The 15,302-nt window shown below is 47.7% G+C and overlaps 1 protein-coding gene across 1 annotated transcript in view; it reads left to right on the top strand.

Annotated features, from left to right (window-relative positions):
- The first annotated feature begins 358 nt into the window (after positions 1-358).
- Positions 359-15,302, top strand: part of LOC138663560 (oocyte zinc finger protein XlCOF22-like) — a 42,556-nt gene continuing 27,612 nt past the window's right edge. The window contains exon 1 of the mRNA XM_069749805.1: positions 359-431. Within this exon, the coding sequence (XP_069605906.1) occupies positions 405-431 (27 nt within the window). The 5' untranslated portion in view covers positions 359-404. The remainder of the gene's footprint in view (positions 432-15,302) is intronic.

A 15,302-nucleotide genomic window follows, 5' to 3' on the forward strand; every position in this document is an offset into this window, starting at 1 on the left:
TACAGTATAGTCTGTGAAGACTTCCCTCCCTGGAAGGGGTTAAATAAGTGAGATTTCAGCATTTTAGCTCCTGGTATGGAGTCGATAGCACAATCATATGCCGCCATATAGTAGACGTCCGGTAACTGGTGATAATTCCCTCATGTGTGGGGTCTATTTGTCTCCAGAGAAATCACACGTTACATTCCACACATAACACTGTGCAGAAAAGGCGGCGCGGGGTAATTGTGCCAGTAGTGAGGGGGAATAATGGCGGGAATGTCACTGACTGAGAAGAAGTTTCCATGCAGTGTCTACACTGCGGATATCATTCCCTGAGGCCCCTGATCATGTGACCCCTGACTCCTCCCCCCTGTGACCTCATCACAGGTCCTGTGTGCACAGAACAGCCATTATAGCCATATATGTGGAGTGCGGCTCTGCAGGTGGAGGTATGTGGAGATTCCCCATTACTGAGCACTGGGGGATATTAACCCCTTCCGCACTAAGACTCTTGGTATTTTTGTTGCCACTTTATAAGAATCATAACGTTTTTGTTCCGTTTCCTGTAATAGATACATACGACCCAACTATGGAGGACAGGAAGTGAGGGAACGGATTGTTATTATTATTATTTATTGTTATAGTGCCATTTATTCCATGGCGCTTTACATGTGAGGAGGGGTATACATAATAAAAACAAGTTCAATAATCTTAAACAATACATTGAAGTCATAACTGGTACAGGAGGAGAGATGACCCTGCCCGCGAAGGCTCACAATCTACAAGGGATGGGTGAGGATACAGTAGGTGAGGATAGAGCTGGTCATGCAGCGGTTTGGTTGATCGGTGGTTACTGCAGGTTGTAGGCTTGTCAGAAGATGTGGGTCTTCAGGCTCTTTTTGAAGGTTTCGATGGTAGGCGAGAGTCTGATGTGTTGTGGTAGAGGGTTCCAGAGTAGGGGTGATACGTGAGAAAAATCTTGTATACGATTGTGGGAAGAGGAGATAAGAGGGGAGTAGAGTAGGAGATCTTGTGAGGATCGGAGGTTGCGTGTAGGTAAGTACCGGGAGACGAGGTCACAGATGTATGGAGGAGACAGGTTGTGGATGGCTTTGTACGTCATGGTTAGGCTTTTATACTGGAGTCTCTGGGCAATGGGGAGCCAGTGAAGGGATTGACAGAGAGGAGAGGCCGGGGAATAGCGGGCCTCCTAGTACCTTGTTCTCCTAGTACAGGGCCCCTTTCTTTGCCCCACACAGTGTAATGCCCCTGTTATGCCCCTTATGCAGTATATATGATGCCCCCCACACAGTATAATGCCCCTGTAAGCAGGTGACCGGATACAACACACAAACAAATACAAGGCGGAAGTAACCAATATAATTATTTATTTCCTGATAATGAGAATTGTGATCATTATGGCAACAATGAATAATGCAAAACAGGGTGATTATGAGGTGAATTATACAATATCAGATACACAATGAATTCTCCGGCTCACTCACACTGTAATAGCAGCCTCTAACCACATGTTACTTTAGCTACTGACAAGGGTGATTTTCCTGACACATATGGTCGACAACACTCTACTCTGTGAACACAGGCCATAGCGGGGTCTCCACCTTTTCCCATTAGACCATAAGTCCTCCTAACAAAGTCTATCAAGGCTCGCTGGGCCCCTTCACTTCCAGCTTTCACCTTGTCTCTTGTACTACTCTGGACCAACACCTGTACTGACGTTACTGCTGGAAGCAATGACCCTGCTCACTTGCGCCTCCTGCTCTACACTGCTGGCGTATACTACTGAGCAGAATCTCCTCACAGATCATTGGCACATCCGTCTCTTGTACCAGAAGTAATAAGAGCTGGGACTCTGCTCTTGCCTGGCGTAGTTTGGACTCTGATTCTTGACCGGTTACAGGTCAGGTTCTCAGGTCTTGGCAGGCATATTCTGGACTCCGTGTCTTGACCAGCACAGGTCTAGTTCTCAGGCCTTGGATGGTGTAGTCTGGACTCTGGGACTCATCTGGTACCGCCTTGGGTTCTGCCACAACCAGCTGCCTCAGACACTTTACCATGGCCTGGTCCCTCAGATTCTTCACTGGCACCCTGTTTTTTTTGCTTGGCGCCAAATCTGTTCTGGCTTTGGAGCTATGGCCTTTATAATAATAATAATAATAATAATAATAATCTTTATTTATATAGCGCCAACATATTCCACAGCGCTTTACAGTTTAACAGTTTCAAACACAAAAGTCATAAGTAACAACATTAACAATACAATAGTTAAAGCAAAATAAGACGACCCTGCTCGTGAGAGCTTACAATCTACAATGAGGTGGGGGAGATACAAAGTACAGGTGTGTATTTACAATGATGTATTTACAATCATGGTCCAGCCATCTTTAGGGGTTGGGGAATAGATGGGGATAGTGAATGGGCTACACACACACAAACATAACATAACTTTGATTAGTGAACGTGATAGGCCGCTCTGAACAAATGTGTTTTGAGCGAGCGCCTAAAACTATGCAAATTATGGATGGTCCTAATATCTTGGGGTAGAGCATTCCAGAGGATTGGCGCAGCACGGGAGAAGTCTTGGAGTCGGGAGTGGGAAGTACGGATTAGTGCAGAGGTTAATCGAAAGTCATTTGCAGAGCGCAGTGGTCTGTTAGGCTGATAGACAGAAATGAGGGAGGAGATGTAAGGGGGTGTCACACTGTGGAGAGCTTTGTGGGTGAGAACAAGTACTTTGAATTGTATCCTGTAATGAATGGGTAGCCAGTGTAACGACTGGCGAAGAGCGGACGCGTCCGAGTAACGATTAGCCAGATGGACGACCCTGGCTGCTGCATTAAGGATGGACTGGAGAGGGGAAAGTCGAGTGAGGGGGAGGCCAATTAATAGAGCGTTACAGTAGTCCAGGCGGGAGTGGATCAGGGCGACAGTGAGGGTTTTAGCTGTCTCCATGCTGAGAAAGCATTAAGCTACTTACTGGTAGCGGCATTTCTCGGAGGCCCATGACAGCACGACGAGAGAGGGGATCCGCCCATTAGGAACAGGAAACCTACAGATACAAAAGGGCGGTACCTCTCCCTTGCCTCAGTTGTATTTCAGAGTCTTGAGAGGACTACCGCGGTTAGTGGTACACAAAAATATACACTATATACAGATTATATACAAAAATAGCAGATATCTATTGGGACTGGTATCATATTGTGAAATATATACATTTATATGGAGTGCAACCCCCACGTGAATAGGGAGGGAACTAAGGGTGCTGTCATGGGCCTCCGAGAAATGCCGCTACCAGTAAGTAGCTTGATGCTTTACTCGGACTCCCATGACAGCACGACGGGAGAATTACAGAGATGTAAGCTTCCTTAGGGAGGGACTATGGCCTGTAGCACCCTTAACCCGAATGTGAGATCAGAGGAAGCCCCCAAATCCAACCTATAGTGCTTAAAGAAGGTGGACGGGGATGACCATGTGGCCGCCTTACATATCTGGTCGATTGATACTCCAGACTTTTCCGCCCAGGATGTAGCCATGGCCCTGGTGGAATGCGCCCTCAGATTCTGCGGAGCCGGACCCCCACCTGCAGTATAAGCCAGAGAGATCGCCTCCCTAATCCACTTTGCTAGTGTGTACTTGGATACCCTGAGACCCTTTCTAGGATTTTGGAAAGATAAAAATAATGCATCATCTTTCTTCCAAGTGTCAGTAACTGAGATGTATTCTAGCAGGCATCTCCTAACGTCTAAAGTATGGAGTAGCTCTTCCTTAGGGTTAGCAGGATTAGGGAGGAAGGATGGTAAAATTATCTCTTGTGACCTGTGAAACCGTGATGATACTTTTGGTAAATAGGCTGGGTCCGGTCTGAGGATTACTCTGTCTGGTAGAAACTCTGTATAAGGGGAAACCCTGGAGAGAGCTTGTATGTCTCCTACTCTACGGGCAGATGTAATTGCTACCAGAAATGCTGTCTTAAGGGATAAGGCTTTAATTGAAGCTGATTGCAGAGGTTCAAACGGCTCTTTAGTCAATGCTGATAGGACTAAGTTGAGATCCCAAGGCATAGATCTATCTTTATGAATGGGTCTAGACCTACTAGATGCCTTAATGAACCTTGAGATCCAGTAATTATTGGCGATGTTACAGGAGAATAGAGCCCCTAGGGCCGAGACCTGTACCCTTAGAGTACTAGTGGATAGACCTAACTCTAAGCCTTTTTGCAAGAATTCTAAAATTTGTTTTACAGGTATTCCCTCTTCTAAATCGAAATCAGAAGAGGCTAGAAACTTTCGCCAGGTCCTAGCATAGATTGTTGTGGTTATTTGCTTCCTACTTTTCATAAGGGTTTCAATTAAACTCGGGGAGAACCCTTTGTTTTTCAGTAACGCCCTTTCAAAATCCATGCCGTTAAATGAAGGTTCTTTATTTGCGGATGACTGACTGGGCCCTGATAGAGCAAATCCGGAATCTCCGGAAGCACCCAGGGATCCTCCACTGACATGATCCTGAGCCAAGTGAACCAGGCTCTTCTGGGCCAGAATGGGGCAATCAGTATAATTCTGGCTTGATCTTCTCTTATTTTTCTGACTACTAGGGGTAACAGGCCTAGTGGAGGAAATGCATACGCCAGCTGAAAATCCCAATTGATTAGAAGGGCATCTACTGCCAGAGGATTCTCCCTGGGATTTAGGGAACAGAATTTTGTTGTCTTCCGGTTGTCTCTGGTAGCAAATAAATCTATTTCTGGATGTCCCCATTTGTGGACGATCTGATCGAACACGTGATTGTTTAGGGACCACTCCCCTTACCTCAAGGTGTTGCGGCTTAGAAAGTCTGCTTTGACGTTTTCCTTTCCTCTTATGTGTAGAGCAGTTAGGGATAAGAAGTGATTCTCTGCTGTCTGGAACAGACGATCCGCCACCCTCATCAGTGACTCGGAATGAGTTCCACCCTGATGATTTATGTATGCGACCGCCACCTGGTTGTCTGATAGGATCTTGACATGATGACCCTGCAGATATGAGAGGAATTTTTTCACTCAAAGCTCTACTGCCATTAACTCCTTCTGGTTGGAGGAGGCTGATGTTAGGGAGGGGGGCCATAGACCCTGAACCATCATGTCATCCATGTGTGCTCCCCAACCCGAAGGGCTAGCATCTATTGTTACCACCCGTGTTACCTGTGATACCCAGGGAACTCCCGCCGATAAGTTCTCACTAACTAGCCACCACTTAAAGGGAACCTGTCACCCCCGTTTTTTGAGATTGAGATATAAATACTGTTAAATAGGGCCTGTGCTGTGCGTTACTATGGTGTATGTAGTGTACCCTGATTCCCCATGTATGCCGAGAAATACATTACCAAAGTCGGCGTTTTCGCCTGTCAATCAGGCTGGTCTGGTCAGGTGGGCGTGTTCACAGCGCTCTTTTCTTCCCCAGGTTTCCGTTGGTGGCGTAGTGGTGTGCGCATGTCCAAGGTCCGGATTCCCTGTGCCCACGTGAAGACACAGCGCGCGATCTGCGCTGTCATTCCTTTCATCGGTGCGGGCGGCCATCTTCCTGGGGCCGCGCGTGCGCAGATGTAGTGCTCTGCTGCACGGGGCTTCAGGAAAATGGCCGCGGGATGCCGCGCGTGCGCAGAAGAGATCGCGGCGGCCATTTTCCCAAAGCCGAGATGCAAACTCGGCTTTGGGAAAATGGCCGCCGCGATCTCTTCTGCGCACGCGCGGCATCCCGCGGCCATTTTCCTGAAGCCCCGTGCAGCAGAGCACTACATCTGCGCACGCGCGGCCACAGGAAGATGGCCGCCCGCACCGATGAAAGGAATGACAGCGCAGATCGCGCGCTGTGTCTTCACGTGGGCACAGGGAATCCGGACCTTGGACATGCGCACACCACTACGCCACCAACGGAAACCTGGGGAAGAAAAGAGCGCTGTGAACACGCCCACCTGACCAGACCAGCCTGATTGACAGGCGAAAACGCCGACTTTGGTAATGTATTTCTCGGCATACATGGGGAATCAGGGTACACTACATACACCATAGTAACGCACAGCACAGGCCCTATTTAACAGTATTTATATCTCAATCTCAAAAAACGGGGTGACAGGTTCCCTTTAAGAGATGTGAGTGCTTTTGGACCTAAGGTAATCTGACTCTGCAGGGACCCCTGTAAGATTTTGTCATTAACCAGCACCTCAGATTGTAATGGTCTGGTGTGGAATTGGGCCCAACGGACGGCGGGAATGCAAGAGGTTAAGGAACCCAATAGTGACATAGCCTGTCTAAGGGTCATGGAAGGTTTGACAATTGCCTTAGACACCTGATGCTGGATATGTAAGGATTTGTCGGGTGGAAGACAACACTGTTGGGATTCTGAGTTTAATGACAGTCCTAAGAATCTTTGTATTTTTTGAGGCTGTAAACGAGATTTCTCATAGTTAATGATCCACCCTAGACACTCCAGTCTGGATGCGGCTGTTTCTAGCTGGGACAGGCAATGGTCTGCTGAGTTCCCTACTATAAGAAAGTCATCCAGGTAGGGAATGATCAGGATGTCGGACTCTCGCAAGTGTGCCATGACCTCGGCTACTAGTTTAGTGAACACCCTAGGAGCCGCTGATAAACCAAAGGGGAGCGCTCTGAACTGGAAATGGTGAATGTTACCCCCTATTGACACAGCTACCCTCAGGAACCTCTGGAAATCTTCATGTATTGGAACATGATAGTATGCGTCTTTAAGATCTACAACTACCATGAAACAGTGATTAAACAACATCTTTATTGCTGAATTAATTGTTTCCATTTTGAAGGATTCATTAACCAGGAACTCATTAAGACATTTTAGATTAATGATCGTTCTAAAAGATCCATCTGGCTTTTTGATCAGAAAAAGAGGAGAATAAAATCCCCTTCCTCTTTCTGAATCTGGAATTTCCACCAATACTTTCTTGGCGCATAAGTTCATGACTTCAGCCTCTAGAGCAGCTTGCTCCAGGGGGGAGGAACGAAAAGGGGTTAATTTGAATTTATCTCGAGGCCAATGATTGAAGTCCAGCCTTAGACCTTTAGTAACAATGCCTCTGACCCATCTACTGTTCGTTATGTCAAGCCACGCTGAGGAGAAGGCTGACAGTCTACCCCCCACAGGGATTGCTAGTCATTGGTCTGGTTTTTTCTGATCCTTTGAGGAACGGCGAAACATATATCCCGTACCTCTACCGCGTCTGTCTTCCCATCTGAAACTTTCTCTAGTGGGAGAGGATCCGCGTTTCTTTCCGCGACCAAATCTTCTTCGATTGAAGGGTCGGCGGTAGGATGCTGAGTACAGGCTTGGAAACTTCTTTTTGTCATCGCCTGCCTTTTCCAGCAACTCATCCAGTGTTGGGCCAAAGAGATACTGTCCCTCGCATGGAATGGCGCAGAGCTTAGTTCTGGATTGAATGTCCCCTGACCAGCACTTTAACCATAGGGCCCTGCGAGCCGCGTTAGATAGTCCTGCCGCTCTAGCTGCCATTCTGACGGAGTCCACAGAAGCATCCGACAGGAAGGCTGCAGCATTCTGAATTGTTGGTAGCGCTTTCAGAATAGAATCTCTGGATGCTCCATCCTTCAGCTGAGACTCTAATTGATCTAGCCAGACCATTAAAGACCTGGCTGTGCATGTTGCGGCAACCGCTGGTCTGAGGGATCCTGCTGCCATCTCCCAGGTACCTTTTAGAAAGATATCCGCCTTCCTGTCTAAGGGATCTTTGAGGGACCCCATATCCTCAAAGGGTAATGAGGCTTTCTTTGACGCCTTTGCTACTGCCGTGTCTAACTTAGGAGCTTTATCCCATGTATCCACCACCGGATCATCAAAGGGATACCTGCGTTTTAAAGCTGGCGGTAAGGCCCCCTTTTTTTCTGGTTTTTTCCATTCTCGGAGGATCAATTCTTGGATCTTCTCATTTACCGGAAAAGATCTCTGTTTTTTACGATCTAAACCACTAAACATTAACTCCTGTTTTGAGGGCTGTGATTTGGGTTCCTCTATACCCATCGTGCCTCTAACTGATTTGACCACCCTGTCAATCTTATCCAAGGGTAGACAAAATCGTCCAGACTCCTCGTCTGATGAAGAGGAGAAAGGACTAGAGAGATAGGCATTTTCTTCTCCTTCATCTTCTGATGAATTAGAGTCCAGAGGGGCTCTATGCTTCGAGCCTTCCGCTTGGGATAGGGATTGTAATGACTCCCTTACTTCCAGCTGGATCATTTCTTTTATGTTTGCCGTACTCACGGACTCTTCCGCTACCTGGGGGAGGACAATATAGGTGATAACCACTACCTGACCTAAGGTCACTACCCCCCAACCACTCCTGTAGACCTCACCGTCTGTTGTATACAGGGGGCACATAACTTTTTAGTACAAGAGTCGGGCAAGGGGACTCCACAGAGGGCACATTCCTTATGTTTAGATTTGTCCGTACTTTTCTTCCCCTGGAAAGATAAAGTATAAGGGGCCTGCGTCACAGAGTGAACTTCCACGTAGATCACTTACCCGTGCGCCCAAGTCAAGTACCGGAATCCGAGGGGGTTCTTTCCTAGTCGAAGCTCTAGATCCCTGCTCGGATGAGCTTTTTCGACTGGTCTGGTCGCCTCTATCCTTTTTGGGCTTCTGACGCATCTCGTCTGACAGCTGCTGCTGCTGCTGCTGCTCACCACCACTCTCCATGACGAATTGCGACCAAAAGCAGGGTTCTGACATTGTAACCTGCTTATATCCCCCTTGGATCCGGTCAGCAGATGGGCCGGCGCTATCCCTATTGGTTCCGGACACCGCAGGAGGGCAGGAGGGCTGTCGGGAGAACCGGCGTCTAGATGCGATGGGCGCCGCCATCTTGGATCGTCCGCGCATGCGCAGACGTCCGGCGACCCGGAAGCGGCTACCAAACTCCGCCCCCCCACGTCACCGCACCCGGAAACGCTCCAGCACACGCTGAGAGCCGTGCAGGACGCCGGGAACGGATCGGCAGCGCTCCGGAGCTCACTCCACGCACCTGAGCCCGGCACCCGCAGCCATGCCGCACTGCTGCGCCACCAATGGGAATACTTACCTGCGCTGACGCTGTTGGATGCAGGAAATCCTCCGGACTCCGCTTCCTGCTGCGAACGCCACAGACGTGCAATCCAGCAAGGACCACCGTGGCGTCTCCAGGGATCTCCCCACCGGCCGAGGTAGGAGACCCCCCCGCGATCGTAATAGGCCGGCCGGGCTTCTGTCTGTAGGCACCCGTCCCCTCAGGAACAGGAAACCAACTGAGGCAAGGGAGAGGTACCGCCCTTTTGTATCTGTAGGTTTCCTGTTCCTAATGGGCGGATCCCCTCTCTCGTCGTGCTGTCATGGGAGTCCGAGTAAAAGGGCGGATTCTAGAGATGTTCTTTAGGTATAAGCGGCACGAGCGGGCAAGAGATTGTATATGGAAAGTGAAGGAGAGATCGGAGTCAAACATAACACCCAGACAGCGCGCCTGCTGCCGGGGTGTTATTATGGTGCCACCCACAGAAAGGGAAATGTCAGATTTAGGGAGGTTAGTAGATGGTGGGAGCAGAAGAAGTTCAGTTTTGGAGAGGTTGAGTTTCAGATAGAGAGCGGACATGATGTTGGAGACTGCGGACAGACAGTCAGTGGCGTTCTGTAGTACAGCGGGGGTAAGGTCAGGGGATGACGTATATAGTTGTGTGTCGTCGGCATAAAGATGGTACTGAAAGCCAAATCTGCTGATGGTCTGTCCAATTGGGGCCGTGTAGAGAGAGAACAGAAGGGGGCCAAGGACTGAGCCCTGAGGTACCCCAACAGTGAGAGGAAGAGGAGATGAAGTGGAGCCAGAGAACAGAACACTGAAGGAGCGGTCAGAAAGATAGGAGGAGAACCAGGAGAGAGCAGTGTCCTTAATGCCTAGTGACTGGAGCCTAGAGAGAAGGAGAGGGTGGTCAACAGTGTCAAAAGCTGCAGAAAGGTTGAGAAGAATGAGCAGAGAGTGGTCACCATTACGTTTTGCTGTCAGAAGGTCATTGGTCACTTTGATGAGTGCAGTTTCTGTCGAATGTAGGGGGCGGAAACCGGACTGTGAAGGGTCTAGGAGAGAGTGAGTGGAGAGGTAACGGGTAAGGCGGGAGTATATCAGGCGCTCCAAGAGTTTAGAGATGAAGGGGAGATTGGAGACCTGTCTGTAGTTGTTTGTGCAGGATGGGTCGAGGGTGGGTTTCTTTAGTAATGGAGTAATGATAGAGTGTTTGAAGGAGGAGGGGAAAATGCCAGAGGAGAGGGAGAGATTAAAGATTGTAGTTAGGTGACTTGTGACAACTGGAGAGAGAGACTGGAGGAGATGTGGGTCGGTAGTGCATGTAGTCGGACGAGAAGAGGAGAGGAGCTTGGAGACTTCTTCTTCTGTGATGGGATCGAATGTGGAGAGTGAGCCAGGGGCAATGAGGGGAGGGATGGGAGTCACTGAACTTAGTTGTTGGGAGCGGATTTCCTGACGGATATTGTCTATTTTCTCTATAAAGTGGGAGGCCAGGTCACCAGCACAAATATCTGTGATAGGGGCTTGTGCTTTTGGCCTGAGGAGGGAGTGAAAGGTGTCAAAAAGTTTCTTGGGGTTGTTGGATAGTGAGGAGATCAGAGTGGTAAAGTAGGTCTGTTTAGCGAAGTGAAGGGCAAAGTTATAGGTCCTTAACATAAATTTGAAGTGTATGAAGTCATCTGGTGTGCGTGTTTTCCTCCATAAGCGTTCAGCACACCTAGAGCATCGCTGGAGAAATCGGGTTTGCGATGTAAGCCAGGGCTGTTTTATTCTGTGTTTGGAGGTTCTGAGGGTGAGGGGAGCTACTTGGTCAAGGGTGCTTCTAAGAGTGTCATTGAAGTGATGTACAGCCAGATCAGGACAGGAAAAGGAAGAGATTGAGGACAATGATGAGCGTAGGGAGTCTGAAAGTGTAAGAGGGTTAATGGCTTGTAGATTTCTGACTGAATGGTGTGTAGGAGGGTGCTGGGGTGAGCGAGGATATGTGAGTGTGAAGGAGAGAATGTTGTGGTCAGAGAGGGGAAGCGGTGAGTTATCTAGGTAGGACGTTGAGCAGAGCCGGGCAAAAACCAGGTCCAGGGTGTTACCGTCTTTGTGTGTTTCAGAGGTTGAGAGCTGGGAGAGGCCGAGAGAAGTGGTTAGTGACAGAAGCTGGGATGCAGATGTGGAAGTGGGGCTGTTAATGGGGATGTTGAAGTCTCCCAGGATAAGGGTTGGTAGTTCTGAGGACATGAAGTGCGGCAGCCAGGCAGAGAAATGGTCCAGGAAGCGGGTGGGTGAGCCTGGGGGCCGGTATATGACCGCTACTCTGAGGGAGAGGGGACGAAAGAGCCTGATTGTGTGGACCTCAAAAGAAGGGAATGAGAGTGATGGAACTGAGGGGATGACCTGGAAAGTGCATTGTGGGGACAGGAGTATGCCAACTCCACCACCAGGTCTGTTTGTTGGTCTTGGGGAATGGGAGAATTGTAAGCCACCATGGGTAATGGCAGCAGGAGAGACAGTGTCAGAATCCTGAATCCAGGTTTCCGTGAGGGCCAGCAGATTCAGAGAGTTTTTCAGAAAGTAATTGTGCAGGAAAAGAAGCTTGTTACATACAGACCGTGGATTCCAAAGGGCACAATTAAAAGAAGGAGATGAAGGAGTGCAAATAATATTAGTAAGATTATTAAGGTTTCGATGTGAGGTAGGGTAGGGGTTGAGGTTGGTGGATGGTGGACTGGGGTTTGGGGAGATGTCTCCTGATATCAGCAGGAGTAGGAAGATAAAAAGCAAGTAGCTTTTGGGGTTGTATGAAGTTTTTTTATGCAGTCTTTTTGGGTAAGATGGACTGAGGTTTTTCAGGAAGGTGAGAAGTGCATGGGAGCTGTACATGGGAGAGGGAAGGAGAGAGGAGCTGATGTATATGAGTCGTGATGGAGGGGGGATTGGGCGGTGAATGTGGATTACAAGGGAACATAAGAGGATAGGAATAAAGCACATGGATAGAAGGGAGAGCAGAGTGTGGGTTACCTGACTCCTGCCCTGACTAACTGCCATGGAATAACTGCGGTATCACGACGCTTATCTTCTGTGACGCTTTGCTTATGGGACGCTAGCGTGCACCCCTAAGGAAGGTTCTAAATTTATAGCCCAGAAGAGATGGATTGTGGGAACTGGTTGAGGATAATTTGGCAGCTGGCTTGCACACCAGGGGCTTTTTTTTTTTCCTTTTAAAAGATGATCAAAGACACTCAGCCTGGTAAAATCTACTTTCACACCTTCCACCAGATAAGATCTACACTGATCCCAGTCATGGATAGTAAGTGGACAGTAAGTTTTAAGTGCAATGCAACAAATGAATTATACCAATGAATTAGCAAACACATTAAATTATGTTTCTAGATGGTAAAGCAGCAGATGACAGACCGCAAGCAGAGGAGGGAGTTAATACCATTAGAGTCTATTGCAGCAGATGGGACAGCTATCAGAGGTAGGAAGTTGCACTATTTGATTGCAAAGTAGGAGACAGCAAGCAGAGGGAGTTAATACCATTAGAGTCTGTTGCAGCAGATGGGACAGCTATCAGAGGTAGGAAGTTGCACCATTTGATTGCAAAGTAGGAGACAGCAAGCAGAGGGAGTTAATACCATTAGAGTCTATTGCAGCAGATGGGACAGCTATCAGAGGTAGGAAGTTGCACCATTTGATTGCAAAGTAGGAGACAGCAAGCAGAGGGAGTTAATACCATTAGAGTCTATTGCAGCAGATGGGACAGCTATCAGAGGTAGGAAGTTGCACCATTTGATTGCAAAGTAGGAGACAGCAAGCAGAGGGAGTTAATACCTGTGTGAAGAGAGAAGATGGATGTTAGTTCTGTGCCATGGAATAACTGCGGTATAATAACAGTAAACTGCGTCATCAAGGTCACCTGACCTGCTGTACCATCTAGACTCTTTCTTCCTGAAACTTTCCCTCTTTCCATTGATTCTGTAGGGTCCCATCTGGACGGCATATGACAGTCTTTTTGTACAAATGCCGCACAGCTCTGAGGATTCGTTCTTATGACTCACCTTTTTACACCCCTTATGCAGTATATATGATGCCCCTCACATAGTATAAAGTTTCCACAGCACTGGCATCTCTCACACAAAAGATATTTCCACACTACCGCCAAACCCCCACACATAGTATAATCTTCTCACAGTACCGAAGTTCCCTCCTCACGCAGTATAATCTTCTCACAGTACCACCATCCCACCCCACAGTATAATCTCGCAGTACCGCCATTCTGTCCACACAGTATAATATTTCCATAGCACCATCATCCCACCATGCACAGTGTAATGTTCCCACAGTACCACCATCCCCCTACATAGTATAATGTTCCCACAATAGCGGGTTCCCATACACACAGGATAATGTTTCGATTGGATTGACATCCCCCTCACACACAGTATAATGTTCTGACAGTACTTCCTTCCCCCCACTTTCTAATGTTCACACAGTACTGCCCCCTACATGCACAATATGGTACCACCCACCCCACGGATAACCTCAGAGCCAATGAAGAAATACTAATTTAGCCTCATTCTTCATGCAGATACTAATGAACCCAGGATCTATGCGATATTTACCATATGATAGTCGGATAGGCAGGCTCATATCATCCACAGCAGCAGCCCACTCGGTCACTATGATGCTCATCAATTGACAGGGCTCGTGGGGTTTGGTATTAGTCACCCTCTCCTTTCCATCATAACAATTTCAGAGATATTCACATTCCCATGACGGTGAATATGGCTGGTAGGGGCCATTATACTGAGTAAGGGGTTGTGGTGGACTGTAAATGCCTCCATACTAACTGGGGGTCCTTATTTTCTGTAGCCGGTTGTGGCAGCCATAACACTGTGTGCGGTGCTGTGGGGGCCGTCATACTGTGTGGGGTCTGTGGAGGCCATCATACTGTGTGGTAGACACACATTCTGAGCTACATTGGCACACAGGAGAACAAATTCCTTTTGATGAGATAGGGATAAATAAGTGAGAAATACAGACCTTTGGTCTATCTGATTGCAGACTTGAATTGATATGATGTTGTGTGCCAGGAGGGAGACATCAGATAGTACGTTCTGAAGGAAAGCAAATATATAATGGCAGTGAGAATCTGGATTGCAGGCAGAAAGAATAGCAGAAACAAAAAGTAGGGCGAGGTTCTTAGCTCAGGTTTGCTGGACTATTTGGATTATGACAAAAGTTATGTACTGCCACATGTAAGGCTTCTTTCACACTTGCCGTGATTTTTGCGGCCAGTTTTTGCAGACCATATTGATGTCATTGTCATGGTCTGCTGCAAAAAGGGCCTCAAAAATCTTGCGGATCGCCGGTTTTCTGGTTTAGAATAGAAGGGAAAAAGTAGGGAAAAAAACGGCGATCCACAAATACGCTCTTGACGGTGCACCGCAAAAACAAGCTTCCATAAGCCGTGAAAAATATCGAGCAGGCCCGATATTTTTTCACTGCCATAAATATGGCCCTCATGGCCATACGGTGTACGGCGCTCAGACAAATTTATGTGGCCCGTTTTTGCAGCCCCATAGAAATCTATTGGGGCCGCAAAAACACGGCAAGTGTAAAAGAAGCCTAAATGCAGAAAAAGGATTTTATAGAGTGACGTGCCTGCTATCTGATGTATATACTTCTCATCAAGTTCTTGTTAAGTAAAGGAAAGTTTATTTTTAAACTTTTATTATCCCTCATTCATCTTCATACCATCTGGGCCGGGCCTGCCAAGTACGACAGTAGCATGCGATCTGCATAGTCAGGAGATATGACTCCACCAAATATAAATATACCGTATATACTCGAGTACAAACCGACCCGAGTATAAGCCGACCCCCCTAATTTTGCCACAAAAAACTGGGAAAACTTATTGACTCGAGTATAAGCCTAGGGTAGGAAATGCAGCAGCTACCGGTGAATTTCAAAAATAAAAATAGATGCTCCATACCGTTCATTATTGCCCCATAGATGCTCCATATAAAGCTGTGCCACATATAATGCTCTGCAGCGTTCATTATGTCCCCATAGATGTTCCATAGAAAGCTGTGCCATATAGAATGCTCTGCATAGTTCATTATTGCCCCATAGATGCTCCATATAAAGCTGTGCCACATATAATGCTCTGCACCATTCATTATGGCCCCGTAGATGCTCCATATAAAACTGTGCCATATAGAATGCTCTTCACCGTT

This window comes from Ranitomeya imitator, chromosome 2 (genome assembly GCF_032444005.1).
Source record: "Ranitomeya imitator isolate aRanImi1 chromosome 2, aRanImi1.pri, whole genome shotgun sequence".
NCBI classification, from domain to species: domain Eukaryota; kingdom Metazoa; phylum Chordata; class Amphibia; order Anura; family Dendrobatidae; genus Ranitomeya; species Ranitomeya imitator.